General features: G+C 39.2%; 1 protein-coding gene across 1 annotated transcript in view; it reads left to right on the top strand.

Annotated features, from left to right (window-relative positions):
- Positions 1-3,108: 3,108 nt before the first annotated feature.
- Positions 3,109-24,287, top strand: part of TACR3 (tachykinin receptor 3) — a 36,731-nt gene continuing 15,552 nt past the window's right edge. Inside the window, exons 1-3 of the mRNA XM_009101275.4 lie at positions 3,109-3,581; positions 16,421-16,609; positions 18,337-18,487. Of these exons, the coding sequence (XP_009099523.4) occupies positions 3,109-3,581; positions 16,421-16,609; positions 18,337-18,487 (813 nt within the window). The remainder of the gene's footprint in view (positions 3,582-16,420; positions 16,610-18,336; positions 18,488-24,287) is intronic.

Raw genomic sequence — 24,287 nt, 5'->3', positions numbered from 1 at the left:
GAATGAAAACCAGAACACAGAGAATTTATTCTAGCAAATATTTAGTCATCTCCAAAAGGAATCATAAATATTCCCCACGGGAGACTGATCCAGCTGCTCAACATTTGTCCTGTGCTGTTCAGTTTTCCAGTTCTCAAAACAAGTCCAGATATTCAGCCACCTCTTCTGCCAGTTTCAGATACATGCTGATCACATCCATCTCCCTGAGCAAATGACTAATTAAAAAATCTAGGTTGTGCTTTTATGCCAATGGTACCCCACAGGTTTTTCTTCTCATATATGGGGGAGAGGGGATGGGGAAGAGCATAGCATATGAAAATTTCCCTACAGGGAAGGCTTATTTTCTCAGCATACCTCTGAAGAGGAAGACAGAATCAATGACACTTTGATTTCTACACTGCAAAGCTGACACTCCTGTGTTGGTGGCCTGGCTGACATTTCACAAACACAGACTACAGAAAGCTTCCTGATTTGTGTTTAAAGTCTCAAGGACTCAGTTTACCTATACTTCTGCTAGAAAAAGTAGATGTTGCCTTGTACTGTCTTCTCACATTGTGACTAGGAATGCATTGAGAAAAAAATTCCCTTGGGGACGCTGTACATGATTAGGCAAAGGCATGGGCATGGTCTCTCCCAAACACCTGGAGTGCAGTGGCAAGCAATTTTTCCCAGCAAAGCTAGAACAAGCTTTATTTCAGAACAAGAAATTAGACTGCTGCTTTGAAAGTCAAAATCCTGTCCCTAGTTTGCAGCACCACTGGATATTGCACATTTTTCACAGAAACCTGAGATAGAATTTACACACACTTGCTATAGTTCATGGGATTCCATGAACTATAGCAAGAGGTTCAAACACAGATCCTTTATCTTCCCATACAGAGGAAATCACTACAGTGCTCTACAGGACTCTGCTCCTGTATGTTTACACTCTACTGCACATGGGTCAGTACTGTGTGCCAGAAATAAGATGGCTGTGTCTCTGCTGAAATGAAGCAAAAGGAATAATAAAGCTGAGGTTGGGAGAGATGGATGGAAGCAATAGGAGCACGTGGGGCACTTGTGTAACTGGTGTGTCAATGTGAAAAACACATTAGCTTAGTAAAAGGATAAAGTCTGGAGTACCTAGCTCGGGCACAAAGGTGGAATGGTACCAGGCACAGGGCTGGGTTTGTACTCTCTGGCTTACAGCCATGTGAAAATCTTGAGGGAAGCTGCTGGAATTAAGAGCTGAGTGTCCAACTCTCTTCTATAACTAGTCAGTCCATTGTTCCTAACTCTTTGGAACCACCATTTGAATTTTTTAATCTCTCAAACTCACAGAGATTGTCTACCATGCCTTTCTTCAGGCTCGCCTCCAGTGAGAGGAAGAAAGAAGAGGCAGCTGGAAGATTCAGAATTCAAAATGAAACTTTGGGATTAACTGCAGTGACTTTCCTGTTACAAGCATCTGCAGTGCACGGGTGGGTTCTAGACATGCTGTGGCACCAGGTGATTTACAGCAGAGCTTCTGTGGTTTTCTGCAAAGCTTCGAAGCCTGACGTGTGCAGCTGCTTGGGCTGGGCTAAGTTGGAAAAAACTCAAATAGAAACAGCCACAATTTCACTCATTCAAATTAAAACTGCAGTGAAAACCTGACAATTAAAATGCAGGCACTGCTTCCACTGGGTAAATACATCAGGGAGGAAGTGGTACACAGGAGTATTTGATTTTTGTTTGAAGCTTTTGTTTAAAAAAGTACTGAATGTGTCACTGCTGATAGGGATATTGAATAGCTCCCACTGCTGTGATACAATTGAAACCTCTGCTGATGACAAGTAGTCGCTCTAAATTGTTGAAACATGAAAGATTGGCACTAAAACACATTTCCTCCCTTACGACTGCAGCCTATTGAATAACAAAGGTTTATTAGTTGAAGTCCCTTGCAATCAATCCTTGCATAAAACATGCATTACTAATGCCAGCTGTTGGTAACATGTTAACAAGAAAACTGATTTTGGATTTGAAAACATTGGGTGTTAAATTTCCTCTTTTACCCTTTTATACCATTGTAGAAATCACTGCATATTAAAATATTGGTTGCTCAATATATTAATAGTACTAAGCATGAAATAAATGCAAATTATGAAAAATAACTAATTTTTTTTCAAAGACACAAATAAAGCAAGCCAGTAATATTTTGCCCATTACTAGGGACACCTATGTTTAGGACTGTATACTGTTTCAGTAAAAATCAGTAACTTCTGAACATGCAAATAGCTTATAAATATTTCTAGATATCAATTACATATTACAGAATGAAAAGTGAAATTAGAGAGCGGCAGAATGTATTTGTATGTCCAAAAGAGTCACTATTCTAAATCTGTAGGTAACAGAAAGGCTTCAAGGAAAGTGTGTGCTAAATAAAAAGACAGCAGCAAAAAAGCAGCTCTGAATTGATCTGGAATAAATTCATCTGAAAAGAGCTTTAATAAAAAAGGCAGCCTCAGTCCTGGGAATTTCAACTAAGCCAGCTGATTAGCCCTGCAAACACAAGGCAAAAAGACTATTTAAAAAAGGATACACAATAATGAAACTTTAAGAAAGACAATATAAAACAAATCTCTCAACATAAATGAGAAGAGAATTCATTTTCCCTGTGATGCTTTCCACAGCTCCTGAAAGTGCCTGCTGCTGGCAATGAATGACATGCAAGGGGAGGGAGAGCAGAGGGAAAGAGCTGTCAGCCTACCAGCCGATGGAGCTTATCGCTCCACTCCCTTCGTGACGCTGGGGACTCACAAGCCTATAAAATGTGCCTTGGCTCCCACTCCCCTTCTTCTTAAGCAAAATCAAAAGCAAGAGGCTGTAGAGAGGAGAAACAGGATACTGTTTTACTCCAAGGTACCTCTCCTGACTCGTCTGTTAGAGCATTTCTAACAGTTTGAACAGCATAGCTAAAGATTTTTTTTCTGACAGAGCTCTCCTTTCCAGTACCAGTACCTGCTGTGCTGCCTTACTTCCCCTTCTCTTCCTTCCCTCTTCTTATCTTTTGGTGGGGATTTTGGAGGACTGGGAGAGGGAGGTAGGAGAGGTACATCATTCCTGGAAGAGAAGAGAGAAACACCCAAGATGACTTTGGTCCCCACAGCCAAGTGGAACATGAGCACAAGCAGCAGGTGGAATGTGAGCCTTGCTGAAGGCAATCCCTGGGGACAGGCTCTGGAAGCACCACCTGCAAATGCTTCTGCCCCTGTAGCCTCCTCAGCAGGCAACTTCTCCAATCAGTTCGTGCAGCCTTCTTGGCGCATTGCCCTGTGGTCTCTGGCTTACGGCAGCGTGGTGGCAGTGGCTGTTTTTGGGAATCTTATTGTCATCTGGATTATCCTGGCTCACAAGCGTATGAGGACAGTGACAAATTACTTCCTGGTGAATCTGGCCTTCTCTGATGCCTCCATGGCTGCTTTCAATACTCTCATCAACTTCATCTACGCGCTGCACAGCGAGTGGTACTTTGGAGAGGCTTACTGCCGCTTCCACAACTTCTTCCCAATCACAGCTGTCTTTGCCAGCATCTACTCCATGACAGCCATCGCTGTGGACAGGTGAGAAAAGAGAAAATTTTAGGGGTGAGAGACTGAGATCAGATTCTCTGCCAAAATAAAAATGCAGAGATAACAATCATAGTCATGAGAGGCAAAGACCTCAATAGTTCATTCATTGTGCTTCTCTGTGCTTCTTTAGGATCTCTCCCTAACACACTTTTTCTCCTGGTCTTTGGTCTTTTTCCTTCAGTCTTCCATTGTTTTTATCCTTCTGCTATCTTTCATAACAAACATTTCCTCTCTCTGTTTGACTTCAGCTGCTTTCTGTGCTCCATCTTTCAATACTCATTCTGTAACAGCAACTCAGGGTTTTGCTTCCCACTGTGAAAACAGTCTGCCTCTCAGCCAGGCATCTAATATATACTGATTTGGAGTTGCAGAGTTTGTGTGTGTAAAGGGAGAGGATTTCAAATTTCCCTCTTCTCTGTATTTCTGCAGATGGCAGAGGCATTTGCCTCCTCTTCAGAAATCACTTCAGATCCTGGTTTTAATAGCTTTTCTCACAGTCAGCTCTGAGATGCTTTGTTCCTGCTGATTTTAACTAATGAGACTATTTACATTGCCATCTGTGCATATCTAGAGGTCTGGTAAGAAGAGTTTCAAAGTGCTCAGGTTTTTTTCTGATTTCTTGAAGCAAAATAAAGCTTTGTGACTGTCAAAGAAAAAAGGTCTGGGAAAAACTTTACCTTTGTACTCCTGACAATAATGGAATAAGACAGTTGTAGTGTCCATACAGCAAAGGGGAGATGTAGTTGCCAGGTTTCCTATGCAGATGGATTGATGGCTCTGTTTCTCACAGAGTTCTCTTAGTCTCCCCTGGAAAATGTTTCTTTCTTTATTATTGTTTTCACATTTGCTGTGCTGAAGAGATAACTTAGTGGGTTTTTTGGTTTTGTTTTTTAGAAAAACAGATTGATTTGTATCTCAGGTCTTTTATTCCTCTTAGCAAAACACTGAGATTACTCACTAAACTCCTTCTACATATTCAAATCACATTATACATATTTTCTGAATTGACTTGTCAGAACTGTAGTATTCCCAAGTGATCATAGTTAAGATTTTATAAGGTTCAATCCACCTTCTGAAATGTTATTTCTCATTTCCAGGTACAAAGATTGGGAAACATTGCTGTGTCTTTTGTACTTGTGGACAAGTTCATAATAAAACTCCTCAGTTTGCCCTACCAATTGAAAATTTTCAGTGGTATTCTCAGCTAGATGCATTTCTGTTCTGTAAAGCTAGAAATGAAAAGCGAATTAGATTCTTGGCAACTCTTGTACTTTCCTGCTCTGAGGATGGGAGAAATAAGGAAATCAGTACACTTTCCTCCTGCCAGTGATGTATGTTCTCAAATGTTAATCCCCATTAAAAACTGATGAGATAGTGTAACACCAGTGCTACTACCTTTGACCAGGAAAATATTTCTTTCATTGTCTTTTTGAGTTTTGCTTAAGATTCTCATCTAGCTTGAGGTTTTTAGAAACATAAAAGAGCTTTAGTTGAAGTATTTAACAGTTAGAGCTGCATATTTAATAGTGACTGCTGCAGCTCATCAAGCCATTAGTTGAGCAGTTACAGAGATGCTCTGAGTAATGTTTTATTTCATTTTTCCTGACAAAATTATCCACAGAGATGTAGTATTTACTACTTCGGCAGTTCCTAAATTTATGCTAGGAAATTTGGAACAAAAGTGAATACAGTTCCACAGGAAACCAAATGCATTTCCAGAGTGAGAGAAAATAGCTCTGGCTCCTTACTGACTAAAGTGCAATGGACAGAGACATCTACTGGAAACGTTTTCCTTTGTGTAGCAGTGCAAAACGCTGGTGCTCAGAGGTGAGTAAACAGCTACTCTTATTCACACTGATCTAGTTCTTGTCAGAAAATCCCCTGAAGAAATCACTATTTGCACCCCATCACATCCTCCAAGCTCACCTGCCTCCAAAGGCAAATGAAAATCTTCCCAATGAAAAATGGCACAGCTGTGCTCAGGTGAGCTCTCTGTAGTACCATGCAGCATCATGTAAAACAAACAGAAGAGCAGTCTAACCCCTCCTTCCCTATTCTCACTGCTATTCCTTTTCCTTTTATCCCAAATCACACCTGACACAATTCAGTACCTTTAAACATTCCCTGGCTACCTCTGCAAACCATTTCTGCCAAGTTGAGGAAACCTAAGGGTCAAAATGGATCCCAAGGAATGTCCTCGGATGTACAGACTGCCCTATTCCCAGGCAAAGATCTTTAAAAACTTTGGTTCCCATTTGCCTTTCATACAAGTTCAGCCATTTTAACCTAGTAAACTCATCCTGACACATTCTTTTAATTAAAAAAACAAAGACAACAAAAGCTACTAATCAGGATAAAGGTGCTAAGGGAACTGAAATTATGGGATCAGATTATTTTCCTTTGGAAATTGTTACCATCCCAAAATACTAAAGGCCGTGGGTGGGAGCTTACTAAAATGTATGGTGTGTTATGCTCTACTGGTTGCTTTAGAACATCCAAATGTTCACAGAGTACAAATGTGTGACTGTGAACCTGGACATCACCGAGCAGAGGTCATGGGCAGTACCTGCTTCCTTTCACATCTGATTCTGTAGGACATTCTAAGCTGTGCAAACTGTGAGATTATTGGACTGACACTGAGTTTTGTGAACTAGGCAGTTCCTGCAGTGGGGGTGAGCTGCAGCTGGAGCTGAGGATTCAAGTATCCAAGACTAAAGACCCTGGTCCCTGAACACAGACTCAAATTCATGTGGGTTTATTCACACTTCTGACCATCCCTTCCCTAGAGGCTTTTATTTTTTTCCTGCTTTCTCCTTCTTTCCCAGCAGGCTGTTTGCAGTCTACAGCAGAGATGGCACAGATAACTCACACCAAGTTGATTCAGGTAGCAGAAGCAGCAGAGATTTCTTGCTGTGCTGCTTCATGGGCATTCATTCCTGCATTCGTCTACAGCTCATACTGCACAGTTCACAGTTCCACTGCTTCCAGTGCAACAGTTCCTTTAGCTATGTTGTGGGGATAAACTGGTAAATAGTCTAAAATAAACTGAATGGGAGAGAATTCCAGAGCCAATATGCTCTTGTCACTGACCAGTGCATGATCCTAAAGGGTCCATCCATGATCCTAAACTCCATCTGTGATCATGGCAATACAGTGTGTGACTGCAGTACAGTTCTTGGACATACTAATGACTACTAAATTATGCAGAATTTAGACCACCTGGCCATTCAAGACCTGCTGTCCTTTCCTACAAGACTTCAGCATGCAAAGAAGGTGCTTCAGGTATGCCAGCAATTACTTTTGAGTCCCAAGATTGCTTTGTTATACAACCAGTTTTGTGTGCGAGCCTAAAAATTCTCTGCAGATACATGATGATTATAGTAGAGTTTGGGGATGTAGCAATATAGCACAAAATAACATGCCTTCCATAGAGCACTTAGTTCTATGCATTTTCCCCTGGTTTTAGCAAATTTACTGTATTACTTTCTCAGTTACTTTTCTCTCTGCAATTCCATAATGATTTTCACATATCACTGAATTTAAGTCTTTGTAAAAGCAACTCCTCTGGACTTAAAAGTATTCTAATAGCAATGGTGAGTAGTTGTTGATCCCATTCGGATCTTACCATTTATTTTCTTTCTAGTATGCCTGCAAGTTTTTGGTCTTTGAAGGCAAAAAGCATTTGTTTCATTTTCTGTGACTTCATATTTAATATTCAGTTTTATTTCTCCTCTTGCACAGTCTTCTCTCTTTTTTATGAACCTTAGTATTACCTAGTTTCTAGCATGGATATGTATATCCTTATTCAATATCTAGAATTGTAGTTTCCCACCTAATTTTCTCACTTTTAATATATATACAGAAGCACACATATACTGTGTCAGTTTTCTTTTTTTCTGTGAGATTGTTCAGGTACTGATGGCTGTTAAAAATCCCTGTATACACTCAGATTCCAGCAAAAGTAATGATACAAGCTTGTAACAGAAGATAGATATGAGACATAAAGACAGGATTCACCTTATAAAATAAAACCCAAACTCATCATATATACACACTCACATCCTCAAAATATCACTTCAATCTCTCCAGGTGAGAGACTGAAGTAAAAACAGTTGTTATTGTCACAAAATGGTACCACATGCCCTATAAATTAATGTTACTGAAATTCTGACGTAGGTAGTTGGCAGAAAAATGTCTTATCTTTCCAGCAGAACACATTTTGGTATCACTCTCTGTCCGATTTCCCATTCCTGGGACAAATTGCTCAAGGCCTTCATGCACCATAAGCATTTTAAACTGATATTCCTTCCAAACCATCTATTATCTGACTGTTATTAAGTATCTGATACCTGCCTTGTGTGCTCAGAAATAATAAAGTACAGAGAAATGTGTTCATGTAAAAATGCTCTCAAACATTTCTGGCAGGTTAAGACACAGAGTGCACAGGGCATGACCCTGTGTTGTGATCATATGGCAGCAGTGTCAGCAGGAGATGCACAGCAAGAAGATCTGTTGGTATTTGCATCCTTGAACATGAGCTTGGCAGCAAGTGTTTTGTGCTTGGCTCACTGGAGGAGGCTGAGGCAGTGACAGAAGGAAACCTGCACTGCCCAGCCAGCTGCCACATCGGGCAGAGAGCTCTGCTCAAAGAGAACTGCAGCCTTTGGTCCCTCTCTCATTCCTTCTCCCTCAGATTTAGATGTCTCAAAGTAATGTTTTTTATTTAAAAAGAAGTGAGAATTTGCACTGAAGACTTGTGAGAGAGAGATGAGCATCAGAACAAGAAAAACAAAAAAGGAGATGGAGGTTTTTTCAGGCTTCTTGTGCTTCACAGGCTAGAGACCTCCCACTCATACCTGAGAATATTTTCACCTTAAGCAATTGATAGTGCTTCTGTCTTTTTCCATGAGATGCCACTCTACTGTTAGCTGGCTTTTCCTAAAGCCTCTGGTGCCACATAGCTACAGAAAACACAACCAGCCATATCCCTACTACCACACTGAAGTGCAAGACAATGGTTTTTCAAACTGATGGATGACTTCAATATCACAACTTCAGGAATCAGTCTTGGTCCCTGCATATCACGAAGAGAAAAAAATGCAAGATATGCTTTAGAAATGATCACTATTATTTCTATTCTTACTTTACCAGTCAAACTATAGAATTCAAAGAGGAAATCCCGTCCCGATTTCTCTGTCTTCCTCAAAAAGTATTTGAAGATGAAGCACATCTTGTTTGTGGGTTCCAGTATCTGGGCTGCCCTCTGAAAACTACTAATTCTCAGAACTGGAGAGACAGTTCAATAGGAGGGCATTAAGGGTTTCAAATATCAAGAGCTGAAACACAAAGGACCCTCTATCATCTGGGGGTCTAAAAATATTTTTCTGGACTTGACAAGTCTCTTTTTCTCTTGGTAAAGAGGCGAAATAGTTTCTGCAGAACACTTTACTGCAATGACTACAGGATTCAGCACTCAAAGACCTAGGAAAAATAAACCTTTTCTTTCAATGGTACAATTTCATAGTGATTGAGCTAAAAGACAGGATTTTTTTGCAGTTTTGGTCAAAATTCATGTCAGAGTTATGTTATTAATAACATACTGGGGCAGTCCAGGGAAAAAAAATAAAGGCATAACAGTTATTTTTTCCTTTTTTTTTTCTTTTTGTACTGAGTAAATATTCTATTTAATAAGCTCCTTTCAAAAGGTGCTGTAAAAAAAGAGGTTGATACACCAGTATCTTCAGAAATATAAGCAACATTTAAAACAGCAACAAGCCCCCAGAACTGTTGTTCCAGAGGAGAAATATCCACTAAGTTTAAACCTTATATTCAAACAAGAAGTTCATTCTAAACAGAGTCTCAGCCTAAAATGCATACTCCTATTTATAATTTAATGAAAACTACTAAAATATGTTCTGTGTGTGGTTTACTATGCAATGCAGCCTGTGGTACTTTAAAAAGTTAGTCAAGGGTTGGGGTGATGAGTTTTTTGGGGAGAGAGGTTTGTTTTATTTGTTTGTTTTCTTAAATATTACCTAAACACATGTTTTTCTGACTAATTTACCAACCAGGAGAGAAAGTTGTATCCTACACATATTAGTGTTTCCCTAAAATAAAATTATTTCAAGATAACTGCAGAAGCAAGAAGGAAGCCATCTAGATGACAGTGGCAGAAATGTAGACACTAACAGTGGTTTAATGCAGCTGGAGCTGTATCTACAGACTTTGCACTGATATTGGTCCTCAACAGCCTAGATAGATGATATTAAAAGCAAAGGAGAAACAGAAACCTTTCTCTCAGGGCAAGTCAGTCTATTATTTTATGAGACAGACCTTTTCTATCAATATTCATAGATATAGAATATATTGCAAAAAATCAATTGCATACTCATAAAAATCTAGCCCATTGTCAATTGCTAGATCCTCCTCAAGTAGAAAGCACTATTTATGAGAGCTCAGCCACCCTGGAAGCTTTCAATACTTCTGGTTTTAGGTTTTATTTAAGAGGTGCTTGTAAGCAAGGCATTAGAAGCTACTCCTGATTTCAGAAAAACTTCAGTGTTTCCCCCTGCTCAAAGCACAAATAGTCACTCACTCAGAGCAACACACATTCCTCTGGGTAAATCAAGGCCAAATTATACTCCTGGGGTATTGCCCACTGACATGTCAAATGTACCATGTGTTTATCTGTCATGCTGTCACACACCTCCTTTATGGCATTAGCTTTAAGGTGAACACTGTACAAAAGACCCTTCAGGGCACCAAAACCAGTCAGTTATAGTCCTAGAGAAATGCCCACAGCCACTCTTCCTGCAGAGAAAGTCACACTAAATAAATGAATACAAACCAGTCCCACAAAAAAAGGAGCCTTGCTCTGGTAGGTAGCAGATACAGATTAAAGAATACAAAAGTTAAAGATTTGGTTTTCATCATACAAAAAAAGTCTATAAAATCTCAGCTCATTCCATCACCCTAAGTCTACTCTATACAGCTTACATTTTGGAGGATTTTCCACAGCAATGTTCTAAACAAGGGCAGGGAATCACAACAATTTCCTTCATTTTTTAAATACCAATTGATTTTAAATACAAAGTCTCAAGATCAGCTTCTGTCTTGAGGGAGTAACAGCCTTTGTGCATTCATGAAAGAAGCATGCTTGCTGTCTCCTGTTGACAAGTCACTTACATGCAAGCATTATGATTTTTCTCTCGGTCTCTTCCTTTGTCAAGTTCAAATTTCCTGTTACAATCTGGGATGATCACATTTTGCCCCATGTGAATTTACAAACACATTGTAGACAGGTGAAACAAATCAGTTAGGATGATTAAAGGCTTCCAACTGGGTCTCCAAACAGGCATCTGTAGGATCCAATTTTGAACATCATTTTGTTTTAGTAACATCTTGTGTACTTTTGCCACAATTTTCTAAATGATGTGTTAAAGATTAAAGGTCTTCCTGGCTGTATCAGCCAGTGTATGCTATTTTACAAAAAGACAAATTAGGTTTATTTTTTTAATCTTTTGTATTGTTGGGACCATAATACACAAACTTTGCAAGCTTTTATAGAATGTAACAGCTATTTGGCTCATGTTACTTGAAAAGTGTAAGAGATACATGATTATGTTGCCATTAAAACTACTGGCTAAAGAGTTTATCAATGTTATTCAAAAGAAGACTGTCTCTATTTTTGCTTCAGAGAAAACAGGTTTTCTTGATGTGTGGTGAGCCCAAGACACAAGAAGAGAAGAATTTGTCTAAATTGTAGATTGTAGACAAACAGACCAGTTCAGAAGGGAACTGGATCTGTTCTGACCCCAGCAGCTACAAAAAGAGTGCAGCAGCAAGTACACCATGATGCAGCAGCCATTGTATCATGCAGCCTGACTGATTTCTCATTGAGCTCAGTGGAAAGACTCTTGCAGACTTCACTGCTAATCAATTAGGGACAAAGATTAACACAAGATAAAGCTGTAAGAGAAGTGATGACAGTGGGATGTCATATGGCCACAACAAAAATCCTCATGTGCTAATGATGTGCATATGAAAATGAAGTGCTACCTAAAATACTTTGGAGTCATACACAGAAGAACATGGTGCAGTTATTGATCATTCCACATTCTTGGAAGTGCTGGCTTGAACTCTACCTGCACCTGTTTCCATCCCTGCATTTCTAAATATGCATACTCCATCTTATAATTATTTTCCAAGTATAAATGTTTTGTGGGTGGGGTAATAATAATTTTTGCCTGTTGTGATATATGAGTATAAAGACTTCACTCCTTTCAACAATCTATATTTTACATTCCTGCTTTGTTGTGTAGAATAAGCTCTCTGTGGCACTATCAGCAGCTCCACTGGAGTGAGAAACCATTACAAGTCCTGTCTTTAAATCAAACCACCTCAGTGGGAGTTCAGAGTCCTTTATTCAGCAGAGAATCACACTGCTCAAGCCTGGTGACAGACTGAACAGTAACTGCCCAAAGACTGCAAAGCAAATTGGCACTGCACCCTGCTGAAAAAATGTCTGTGTGGCTCTAGGATGCTTTTCAGTGGTGTAACAAGGCTTCAGTAGCTTGTAACCATTAGAAATCCTTCTTCAGCTCAAATGCCTACCATCTTTTACTGTCCCTGGAGAGGAGGTGTGGAGACGTGCAAAGTCTGTGTATAAATATCACAGAACATGGTGAACACCTATGAGGGCTTCTGCATGTGTCACTGGCTTCAGAACAACTGCATAAATGTTGGGCACTATAACAAAAAAGGCATTAATCTATCTAGAGACCATCTAAAGGAGGACCACAAGGCTGGTGAAGGGTCTGGAGGGGAAGCCTTCTGAGGAGTGGCTGAGGTCACTTGGCTTCCTCAGCCTAGAGAGGAGTAAACTGAAGGGAGACCTCACTGCAGTCTTTAACATCCTCACAAGGGAAAACAGAAGGACAGGCAGTGATTTCTTCATCCTCCTGACCAGGGACAGAACCCAGCATGAAGCTGAGTCAGGGGAGGTTTAGGTCAGGTATCAGAAAAAGGTTTTCCGCCACGAGAGTGGTTGGGCACTGGAAGAGGCTGCCCAGGGAAGTGGGCACAACACAGCCCATCTCAGCTGGATAATGCTCTCAGGCACACGGTGTGATTCTTGGGGATGGTCCTGTGCAGGGTCAGGAGCTGGATTCAATGACCTTCATTAATTGCTTCCAACTCAGCTGATTGTATGATTCTATGATGAAGCTCAGACTATTTGAAAGAACTGTAGAGTAGCAGAACAGTCTGTAAGACAGATGACTTCAGAGCACCCAAGAAGTCCTGCTGTTCCCCTTGCACGTTGTTTATGTTTGGCTGATTACAGAGAGAAAAACTCCCTGGGAGTTCTCTCCCATACACCTGCAGAGGCAGAAGGGCTTGCCACCACATAGCCACACTGCCAAAATGTTCTGGTTTTATACCACTTCTACTTAACTTGGAATCTCCTATACGCTAGGGCTGATTTCTGTCACAACTTTTGCTCTTACATGACCCCCAGTTTCCTTTCTCACTCTCTCTTCTCTCAACACAATTTCTGTATGCTGTTATTCTACAATTCCCCTTACTTTGCTTTTACTACTTGTTTCTTATTTTTCTCTTTTCACTTCTATTTTTTTCATTCAAACTGCTCCCTAGTCCCAGTTCTTTTGCTAGATCCTATATATCTCCTCATTCTCCCTTTCACTCCTGGCCTATTCAATTTCTTTTATTTCTATACCACGTTCAGCACCATTCACTGCACAATTCAGACAGCATGTCTACTCTTCCCCCTTGTAACTGGCATTTTCCCATCCTTAATATATGTATGTGTATATCATACAGAGCAAAAAAATTAGCCATAATGACAGAACTACACCATTAAATAGGACAGTTGTCAGCCATGGGGAATCGTAATATACAGGGGCACACACACCCATTATCCTGTCCTTAGTCTCCTTACCTCACTGATTTTCAGAGCAACACCTAAGCATGGAACCTCTAGCCTGTGCTAGCAAGAGCTTTCATTCCTGCTGGAAGCAGCCTTGCTAAATGGAGAGAGATCAAAAGTGAGAGCAAACTGAAAATTTAGCTACTGCTCTACTGCTACTTCAGATTGAGCCTAAAGAGACAGAAACTACCCTTAGATACCTGTAATGGCAAGATAACATTTACAGCAAACAAAATCACAAGCAGGAGCACGTGTGCCTCCTTTGCAAATTACAGCTAACAGTACAGGAAGAACTCCGTTCTTTACAAGGCTTCTTTTGGCTACAGAGATAACATCCAGATTCTGTTCAAACATGGAGGTAGTTTTTGACCTTCAACAAAGGCTCATTCCACCTTTTCTACTTTACTTACTTGTGGCAAGGATGGTTTCTCTAATAAAATGCTACCAAACATGTATGACAAATCTGAGCGAATGTTATAATTGCAGTTATAAAGCAATATCTCACTATGTTAATTAAGCATTTTTGTTTCACAGAAAAGCCACTTAGAGAACTTACACTTACAGAACACACTGTAATTGTTAGTATACCAGCAAAGTAGAATAATTTAGATTTGTTATTAAACGCTCTGCAACAGAGCTGTCAATACTCTCCACTGAATCTATCCAGCACAAAGATATTATTGAGGGAACAGTCAAAGTTCCCCTACTTCCTTTCCATTTTGCTTGTTAGAATGACTGCGTGCAACATACTTGTAAACAATCTTGTGCAATAGCTAGGCTGTTGGCTTATCACTCAAATTTGAACTCTAAAGATAAATAGCATGCTTTTCATCTGATCCTTGGCCTTTGACTTATTTTACTCAGACAGCCAGTTGGTAAAATTTCCATCAGCACAGCTGTATGAGTCATTTCACCCAAACAATCCATGCCTTTAAAGGGCAGACGGAGAGATAAAACAACCAAATTTTATCTTAGGCAACAAGAACTACTGTTGGTATCTATTGGGAGTAAGATTAATCTAACTGGGAATAAGAATAATGTGAATGTAATAGAAATCTGACAATAGCACATAAAATAATAGCAATCTAAAGAAAAGTAGCAATTTGAAGGAATGATTCCGGGCTAGAAGGAGATACCTTAAGTCTCACAAGAATGGGAAAATTATTATTTGCTTACAGCTTATCACTTACTACAAGTAAAGATCTTCAAATATTTAGACAGTACTTGGCAGTCCACACAAAAGCCAGCTCAATTTGAAAGACAGGGCTCATGACTACAAACTTGACTTCTTTACCAAGTGGTACTTACTCTTTGGAGGAGAAAGGAGCTAGGTGGTAGAGGGCAATAATCCAATTGCTGTTCTCAAGAAACACAAGACACCCAGCACTCAAAACTATTTCATACTATATAATACCAAATGCACCAGTTTAGCTGAAATAAAAAGCCAAAAGGCACGTGAAAGAGAGGGGAACTGTTACCCTACAGAGAAAAAATACCAAAGTGCTGTAAAACCAAAAAATAAACAAGCTTGAAATTCCAGATATGGAAATTGATGATTCAGAACTGAAACTGTTTCAGATCACTCCCTGTTTCTGACAGCACTTAGATGTTTTAAGATATATGGGCAGTTATATCTACGAGAAAAGGCATACGACTATTAATGACCAATGTCGGATTTATCACATATTTTATATTTTAACATTAACTATAAACAGAGTTAGCTTTGCTAAAACAAATATCTGTTCTGTAATTACTCATCTGTCAAAGATTAAATTTCAAAAAAAGATAAGACTATCTTGAGTGAATTTTGTGTACCACAGCACGTAAATATGGATGCAAAAGATTCTTGCACAAATGCTTATCAGGAACACTATCTTAAAAATATTATTGTTATCGTCTCATGGCTAATGTCTATACATAAAAATCTTGGACAAGTCTGCCAAGAACCTAGATGTGTACTGTAACAATTAAAATTTATCACTCCTTAATTTATTTGAATTGAGTACTTATTGAATTGAGTCTCTCTTGCAGCAAATACAATATATCCATCAAAAAATTATTGATACAAATTTTGTCTCCCTTGTTTCTTGCATCTCCAACAGATCAAAACACAGAAAACAAGACTTATTTTTCTATTACTGTCTGTCTAGATGCTTTTTCTCATTGCTTTTTTACATTGTAATTGCTTAAACATTTTGGGGTTTTTTTGCATGATCTTCTAAGGTTACCAGCATACCTGAATTGCCAATACAATTATGGGGCAGGACAAAGAATGCTATCCTTCCTGGGAGCATGGGAACTGAGAAGGCAAATGAGATGTTTTCCTGCTTTATGCATCTCTTTCCCTCAGTGCTTTTAGCAGTTCTAAACTGGCTCTTCTCTCAGTCTCTGTATGAGTCAGTTGCTCTGGTGTTCTTTGGCAGACAATCTGAAGTCAATCTATCTCTAATGAAATAAATGCATGTGGACTTAGCAGGTTCCCGTAGCTTTGGGACAGATGACTAATAATCCTGACAGTTTGGCTGTAAATTTTTATATAAGAAATCAATGTTGTATGACCTAGCAGAGTAACAGAGGATCCACCTGCATTGTTGCTTTTCAATCAGGCTGTACACCAACAGAATAGTCAAACGTTTTGCAAAATAGTTTCTCTACTGATATACATATGATTAACTGGGTGTCCCATGGCTGCAAAATAATATCCAATGAACCTGCTTCTCCTTCCAGCATTGCCTTCATTGGAGCTGAACCACACAAAGAGCACAGCGACATCAGAACTGCAGGAAGACAAATATCCCCACTTTTATCCTAAACTTTGGCTGATTCTAGATACATGTGAATCTCTGAAGAGTTCTTATACAGAGGTTTTTGCTTTCTTTTACAGATATATGGCCATTATTGATCCCTTGAAACCTAGGCTCTCTGCAACTGCTACCAAGGTGGTCATTGGGAGCATATGGATTTTGGCATTCCTGTTGGCCTTTCCCCAGTGCCTATACTCCATAACCAAGGTGATGCCTGGGAGAACTCTTTGCTATGTAGCATGGCCAGGTGGTCCAAAACAGCATTTTACGTAAGCTTTTGTTCTTTTAAACTTGTTCATGGTGGTGTTGAGACTTGCAATGGACTTGGCAAAATCTCTGGCAGCGTGCAGATACTCTACCTGCAGAATAACTAACAGCTTTGATCACTGAGAAATGCAGAGCCAGTTTTCTAAGTAAGGATGATAAAGCATTATGTGTGATAAACAGAACAAATTTATTCTCTTCCACATCTGAGTGTGCTCCCTCCTGTGCTGCACTGTTACCATCACTGCTGCAGGTAGGATCACTACTTCTACAGAGACAGAGATGGTCAGAACTGGGAACATAACATGCAATTGAAGCAAGCTTCCTCTTTACCCTAACCAGGAAAACAAGGCTTTCTAGTCTCTCCTGAGAATCATTTAGGTTGGAAAAGACTTCTAAGGTCATCAAGTCCAACCACTAACCCTACACTACCAAGCCCACCACTAGACCATGTCCCTAAGTGCCACATCTACATGTTTTAAACACACCCAGGGATGGTGAACCAACTGATTCTCTGGGCAGCCTGTACCTATGCTCAACAACCCTTCTCAAGAATAAAATCTTCTTAATGTTCAGTCTAAACCTTCCCTGACACAGCCTGAAGCTATTTCTTCTCTTGTGACTAGGGAGAAGAGACAAACATCCACCTCACTACAATCTCCTTCCAGGTAACTGTAGAGAATGAGAAAGCCCTAACCAGGTTTTTTTCTCTAGATCTCTTCATGGGGGGGGGGCTGGATTTTGCTACCTCATTCTGTTACACTATCACAATTACTTATGTCAGATATTGGTCCAAAAGAGAAAACTGGATAACCTGAAACTGGTTTCACTCTCTGAAAATGAGAATATCAGTCAATTAAATTAAATATATCCTATTTGTCCCTCTGGTAGAATTAGGACTAAGTGGCTACTTAGGCATATGTCCTTTCATGTCACCACTGACATTTAAGAAAAACTTTGTGTTCAAGGCTGAAAGTCTGTGTAACTATCTAGAATCAAATTTGACCTTTTGCTCTTTTTGAGGCAGGTAAAAGACATCCTAGTCACATACAATTTTTATCTCTTTAAGAGCCATTCACAGATATTTCTCTTTAGGGCAGGAAGGTCACACTCAGTGACAGCTGGGGATCCTTCACTTATCATTCACTAGGATTTCATTCACAGCTGACATTTAACCAGGAGCTAACAGGGGGCAAAAGAAATGATCTTTGTTTTACCAGTACTGACATCAGTAATGGTGACTATTTTGCACACAGGCTGCAGATCTGTGCTGTCTCTGTGCAACAGATCTGCCGTCTGAAGAACGGTGGGTGACTCTTATCAGGGTTTTTGCATCAATGTATCACTAAAATATTTATTTTTCTCTTCCATTTATGGCCTGGAGTAGAGCTCCAAATGCCTAGCTTGCTCTCATGATACTTGGCTGTGCAATTAAATCAACTCAGCTGGTCATGGACAAATTCTGCAGTCATTAATCATGGTAACGATAGAGTCACTCATAATATACTAGTGCAGGCTCAGCATTAGACACCCCACAAAGCACATGCATTAAAATGTACATAAATTCGCAGTGCAATTTGAGACTTTCAAAAAGACAGTGAAAACACCAAGGACTAGCCAGTTAATATAAAACATGCTTTGTGCTAAAATAGAAGTCTTGACTTGTAGCAGCCCATCCCACTGGTATAGCTCCTCTGAAGGCACTTACCACCTTAATATCTTTTCATTGCAGGTATCATGTTATTGTGATTGTGCTGGTCTACTGCTTCCCGCTGCTTGTCATGGGCATCACTTATTCCATGGTGGGAATTACCCTCTGGGGAGGAGAAATACCAGGCGACACATCCAACAAATATCATGAGCAGCTCAAAGCTAAGAGAAAGGTACTGTCCCAGTAAATCCCACTAAGTGAATACTTATAAGATAATCTGCAATTGTGTTGCAACATATCACAGTAAATTCTTTCAGAAACACCAAATCACTTGAAATTGCAGTGATGAGAAATCAGCTTCAATACAAAATTTGTTTAAGTTTGACAAGTTGTCTTCTCTGCTCACTGGCTGTTCTTTTCATAACTCTAATGTTTGTCATTAAATAAAGGAAACATTTGGGTTTTAACTTCTTACTCTACATGTAGCAGCACACACTGTGTCTGCTATGTGGAAGCTAAGGCAAAAGGTTTAGCCTTCACAGAGTTAAGATACTAACTTTTGACCAATGGGCTAGCAAACCATTTGCTCTTGTTAAGTAAGATTCTCATCCTACTGAAACAAAAGTGAATCTTGCTGTAACTCTCAGGTGATTACGGTCCATACATATTTGAGATAAGCACTGATCAGCCTGCTTGTAATATATAAATTAGATTTTTAAACAGTAACTTTTTTTGTGAGAAATGCAAACAAGTTTTCCCAGATATTTTCTTTCAATCCCTTTCACTGTAGGTATTGCTTAAAATAACTAGACTTGGGATTGCTTATGAACTATTTGATATCTCTAGTTCAGTTTTCTTAATGTTGCAGTGCAATGAAGGTTTCTTTCCTAACACATTATTTTTCTTAACATTTCTTATTTAGTAAGGCGGCCTTCTGCTTTTTTATTTCTGACACAATTTTTTATACTAAAATGTATTTAACCTTTCAGACTTGAAAAAATGCAAGCTAATGCAAAACCCTAATGCAAACTTCCAGTTCACAATGATGAGCACATTTTCAGTTGCTCAGTTTGCTTCCTGTTGCTGTAAGTAAGTTTGAACAGTGGAATATGCTACTGGGCTGCTGTAACAGCAGAGTGGGGCATATTGGGTCCTGAGACAACATGAGATCTCCTGCAAATTCTGGAGAACACTAACATTTTCATTTCTTTCAGGACACTGCAGAAACTTTATCTTATCTCAGTAACAGACACAACTTGCAAAAGCAAATGTGGAAGGGAAATTGTTAAGATATTGCAGAACCAGGACATGGCAGAACTTCAGGACTTGTTATCATAAGGGCTAAGTAAAATAATCATCTTGTGACAGAGAAACTAGAGGTCTCTGAAGACCAAATTTGGCTTTTACTACACGGAACAGAGAGCCCAATTAAATCCCTTGAATACTTGAAAAACAGCACCTGTTTAGAATGCTAAATATATACAAGAGACAAGGAAGAGCATCCCTAATTAAAGGATTTTAATGTGAGAGTACAGGGATGCATATCTTCAAGACATGCAACAAGGGAATTAAATGAGGTGCAGATATATTATAACTGCATCAGTGACTTTATGGGTAGAGCTCCATGACAGCACTTCAGCCACACTGCTGTGCTCTCCAGCAGGATTTATGAAATAACTGGTATTTGGAAAGATGAATCATAATTGGTTATTCATGGAGAGGAACTAACAGACTGGAATCCAAATAAAGCCATAACTCAGCCTGCCTCTGATAACAGAGCTAGTGCTTTGCACTTTTCAGGCAAAGAAATAATGTTTTTCTTGCTATTTAGTATATAGGTATCAAGACATATGGAAAATCTGTGCACTTAAAATGAAGGAGAAATATAAAATAGCTGACTATGTTTCATATCAGGCAACATTACAGTACAAAGGTGCTGAGTTGTTTGGATTTGGGTTGTTTGAAATAGTATTTAATATTAAGAAGGTAGTGAACAGTTCATGTAAAACCTTTAAAAGAAAATGTTTGGCAGCAAAAGACCTGAAACTTGAGAAAGCTGTTAGTAGTTCAACAGAAAGTCTCATAATTTCATATATATGATTGGGCAATACAGTCCTCCTCCTGAAAGCAACATCAAGGGATGAAAGATTAAAAGAAAAGAATTTCACACTGCGCACTGTAGGTTGGACAGCATAAAGTCATGCTTAGTATCTATAAGGTCAAAGATAAAATATTTAGAAATTCCGGGCTGGATAGAACTACAAAACTACTTCTGCCTTTTTTTTTTTTTTTTTTTGATACACAGCTCAAATATCTCAGGGACTGACCCATTTAAATCTGCCTGGTTTTTTGAACTTCTGAACTTTCCTACATGTGGGGGCTTGGCAGCCATTACCCCTTCTTCTTAAAGCTCCTGGCATGAGACTGACTGATGTTCCACTGATCATCATTTATTCTCCTGCAATTCCTATTTTCATAATATGGAATTATAGTCTCAATGGTGTCACACATAACAAGTTTACACAAGTGTCTCACAATATTACTGTGAGATTAGCTAGGTCAAAATGTTCTTCATATCCACTGCAAATCCTTGCTCTCAGATGTTGTCTCCACACCCTGCTTTTGCTACCTCACAAGTTCCAACCATTCTTTCAGCTTTACTTAAACCATAAGAGGGAATAATTGTGTACTGCAAGTAAAATTAGTTAGTATTGTTTTTACCAAGAGATACAGTTCTGATACAACGGTTTCCTGAAAAAAATAACATTTATCTTATCCGAAGATGCTATTGCCTGGCCACAATGGGAAGAATAAAGAGAAGCAAAAAATGTTCTCCTTAACTTCTCTATTTCCTTTACTGTTCCTTTTACTTATGATTGTTACTTTGTGATAACATGTCACCAGGCATCTTTTCCAGTAATTTTCATTCCTCCACACTTAACGCTTCTGCCTGTATTTTCTGCGTCTCCGAACACAGCTTGAGGTGTCATCTCAATTTATTTTAGCAATGAAGACTGATTAAAAGCCACATTGTTTCAATATATTTCTTTTTCTCAAATTTGAGTATAAAATGAGAAAAAAAGCCCCATATGTTTGCTTCTCACAGCCTTGGTAAGAACTCCTGTATGAACACTTCACACATATTTCTCTGGTTTGTTCCCTTTTTCTTTGCCCTCCTTTTGGTAGATTTAGAGAAAGTCCAAGGAAGGGCACCTAAAAATTAGCTCTTGTTAGGTAAGATTCTCATCCTACTGAAACAAAAATGATCAAAGGATTTATGAAGTGATTAAAATGGCCTGCACTTTTTAGTTTGGAGACAAGGAGGCCAAGGGACAAGATGTGAGTGTTCAGGGAAACACAAAGGTAGTGGATAAAGTGACTGAAGAACTGTTGGTCACCAAATCCTGAAATGCAAGAACTAATGAAATGCAACAGCATCCTGAAATGCAAGAGCAGCACAAGGCTGGTACAAGAGAGAGCACTTTGAGAAAGGGTAATTAAAAAGTCAGTAAAAGGCATCTGAGATGTTCTCCTGCCAGATACTTACGATCTCAGAGGAGAGATCTTCAGAAAGGTTTTAGAAAAATTAACAAACAAATTCATAAATCATGGAGTTGGAAAAGGTTGGGAAAACCTCCAAGTCCAACCTCTGCCCGGTCTCCACTGTCAACCAGACCACAACACTAAGTGCCATATCCATTCATTTCTTGAACACTTTCAGATGTAGTGACTCCACCACTTCCCTGGGCAGCCTTTTCCCATGGCTGACAACCCTTTCAATGAAGAAATTCTCACTAATGTCCAAGTAAATACTGAATGATGAATGAGAGATGCACTCCTCTTTAATACAATCCTGGGTGCTGGGACAGTATCAGGGAAATAGAAGATGGAAAATGGCCAGGTTCATGGGATAGATAGCACCTTCTACTGCCTCTGAGACAGAACAGGAGGATGGATGGGCAGCTGTCTGATTCAGAAGAAACTGTCCTACATCTTCATGCTTCTGTTTTTACATAGCAGTGCAGCTATAAAAATACTCCTGACTTGTCACTGGCTTTCAGTGCCACTAAAAATGCAGGTTTTTCTTTTTTTATTTCTTAATCACATATGAACAAATGATAAGAAAATACATTTATATTTATTTTATACCACACCTCACAAAGAGAAGCAATAGTTATAAATAATGATACTTTTGCTGGCATTAAAAGGTAACCAACCAGGTCAGACCAAAAAAAATAGAAGATTAATTCTTTCTCTATGGAGTAATTTATTGTGGAGAAGAGGCAGGAAAAAAGAGAAAAGGAAAAAGAAAGAAAAGCAAAAGAGTCAAAGCCTAAAACATTGCAGTACAGCATCAAAACTCTTGAAATACTGAATTAATTATGGGCTGACAGATTTGAAAAAACAACACTCTACTGATAATATAAAGCTTATTCAAAATAAATAGATGATGAAAATATTACACCATGAACTCACAGATCACATGATAGCCAATAATTAACTCTGAAATCAGAGATCCTTCTAGTTAACAAGCAACCACTAGGGGTTAGATATTGCTCCATTCATAAAACCTTTGGTGAAAGTTTGCATCCAGCCATGTGAAACAGTGTTTTGACACTCTGGGTCCAAGGGTTTGTCTTGCATGTGACTTCCCACACCATCTTAAAACTTCACTTTTATCCTACATATTTGTTCAGACTTCTTCAAGGTTGGAAAGTAATTGCTTCCTCATGGGACTACATAAACACATGGTAAGTTTAAAATCTTCAGTCAGTTATTTAAAACCAGTTATTTAAGCAATCCATCTTCTGGCTTATCCCAGCAAGGGAATCAGCACTGCCATCTCCACTAACTTGTGTTTGTATGCCATTTTCAAAATGACATAGGAAATAGAAATTTAATGCAGCAGAAAGCAAATACATCTCCATTATCCTAAATTCAATTGACAACCCCCCTCCCCCCGTCAACTACTCTACACAAATTTGTACTACAGATTTCAAGGGAAAGCCCAATCTTGACAGCTGATGATGCCCTTATATACACTGAATCATCACCTGTGACTAGTTTTTAAAAGTCAGACAGTAAGAAACACAATTTTATGGTCTTTTTTCAGGTAATGGTTTGCCAAGGCTGCACATACATCAAAATATTCCCTACATGTTTAGGTGTGCAAAGAGAATCAAATCTTAGAACACCCTGTATGTACAGTGAAAGCATCTTCACCCTACATACAGTGTAGGACTACAGATCATCCAAACCTGCCACGCAACAGCAGCCTGCTGAGGAGAACTTACATTGCCATTGTGCCTTCCTCATCATTTATTTATCCATGGGGCATGAGTGTTTCCACCTTGAAGATTCATTTGTGCTTGTGCACCTGAACAGAAATGACTGCCATAGTGGTGTCAGAGCACTTTGCTCACACACCTGTTCCCTCTGGCTAATCTTACAATTCTGGGAGTGTTATGTGAAACAACCTACCCACTGTGTTGTGGGGTAATGAGGTGCAGAAGCTCAGTTTGCTAGAACTACTGTGCATCTCCTGCCAAAAATAGGGGCCTGTGTAATTTTTTGGTCCATCGATACACATCTTCTGTAAATGGGTCTTCTCTTAGACTTTGCAGAGAGTGGCAATGAAAACAAAGTGCAAAACAGACTAAATAAATGCTAAAAGAGAACTAATATAGAAGATTAAAGAGAAATAAACACTATTTTAAGAAGAGGCGATCTCACTGATCTAACAGTCATAGCACTATGGCTTATATGTGTGGGTGGCTGTATTGCCAGACTAGCTGAAATTTCATACAGTTACAGTTAAATTATCATTTCTCCAAAATACTGATGCACTGTGAGCACCTTGCTGGCCAAAGCTCTATCATGACTGAAATCCACAGGTGTACTTGAGTGCAGCCACATGCACAAATTTAGCAATCATTGTTCAGCACATTCAAAAAAAAAAAAGGCTTAGTAATATGAGGTTGAAGAACAACTTAAGTCAGCTAGCACCACTTCTGTGCACTCCACTGCTCTGT

The sequence above is a fragment of the Serinus canaria genome, chromosome 4, assembly GCF_022539315.1.
Source record: "Serinus canaria isolate serCan28SL12 chromosome 4, serCan2020, whole genome shotgun sequence".
Taxonomy (NCBI): Eukaryota; Metazoa; Chordata; class Aves; order Passeriformes; family Fringillidae; genus Serinus; species Serinus canaria.
Note: the sequence above shows the minus strand (reverse complement) of the source record. Positions and strands in the feature narration are given on the sequence as shown.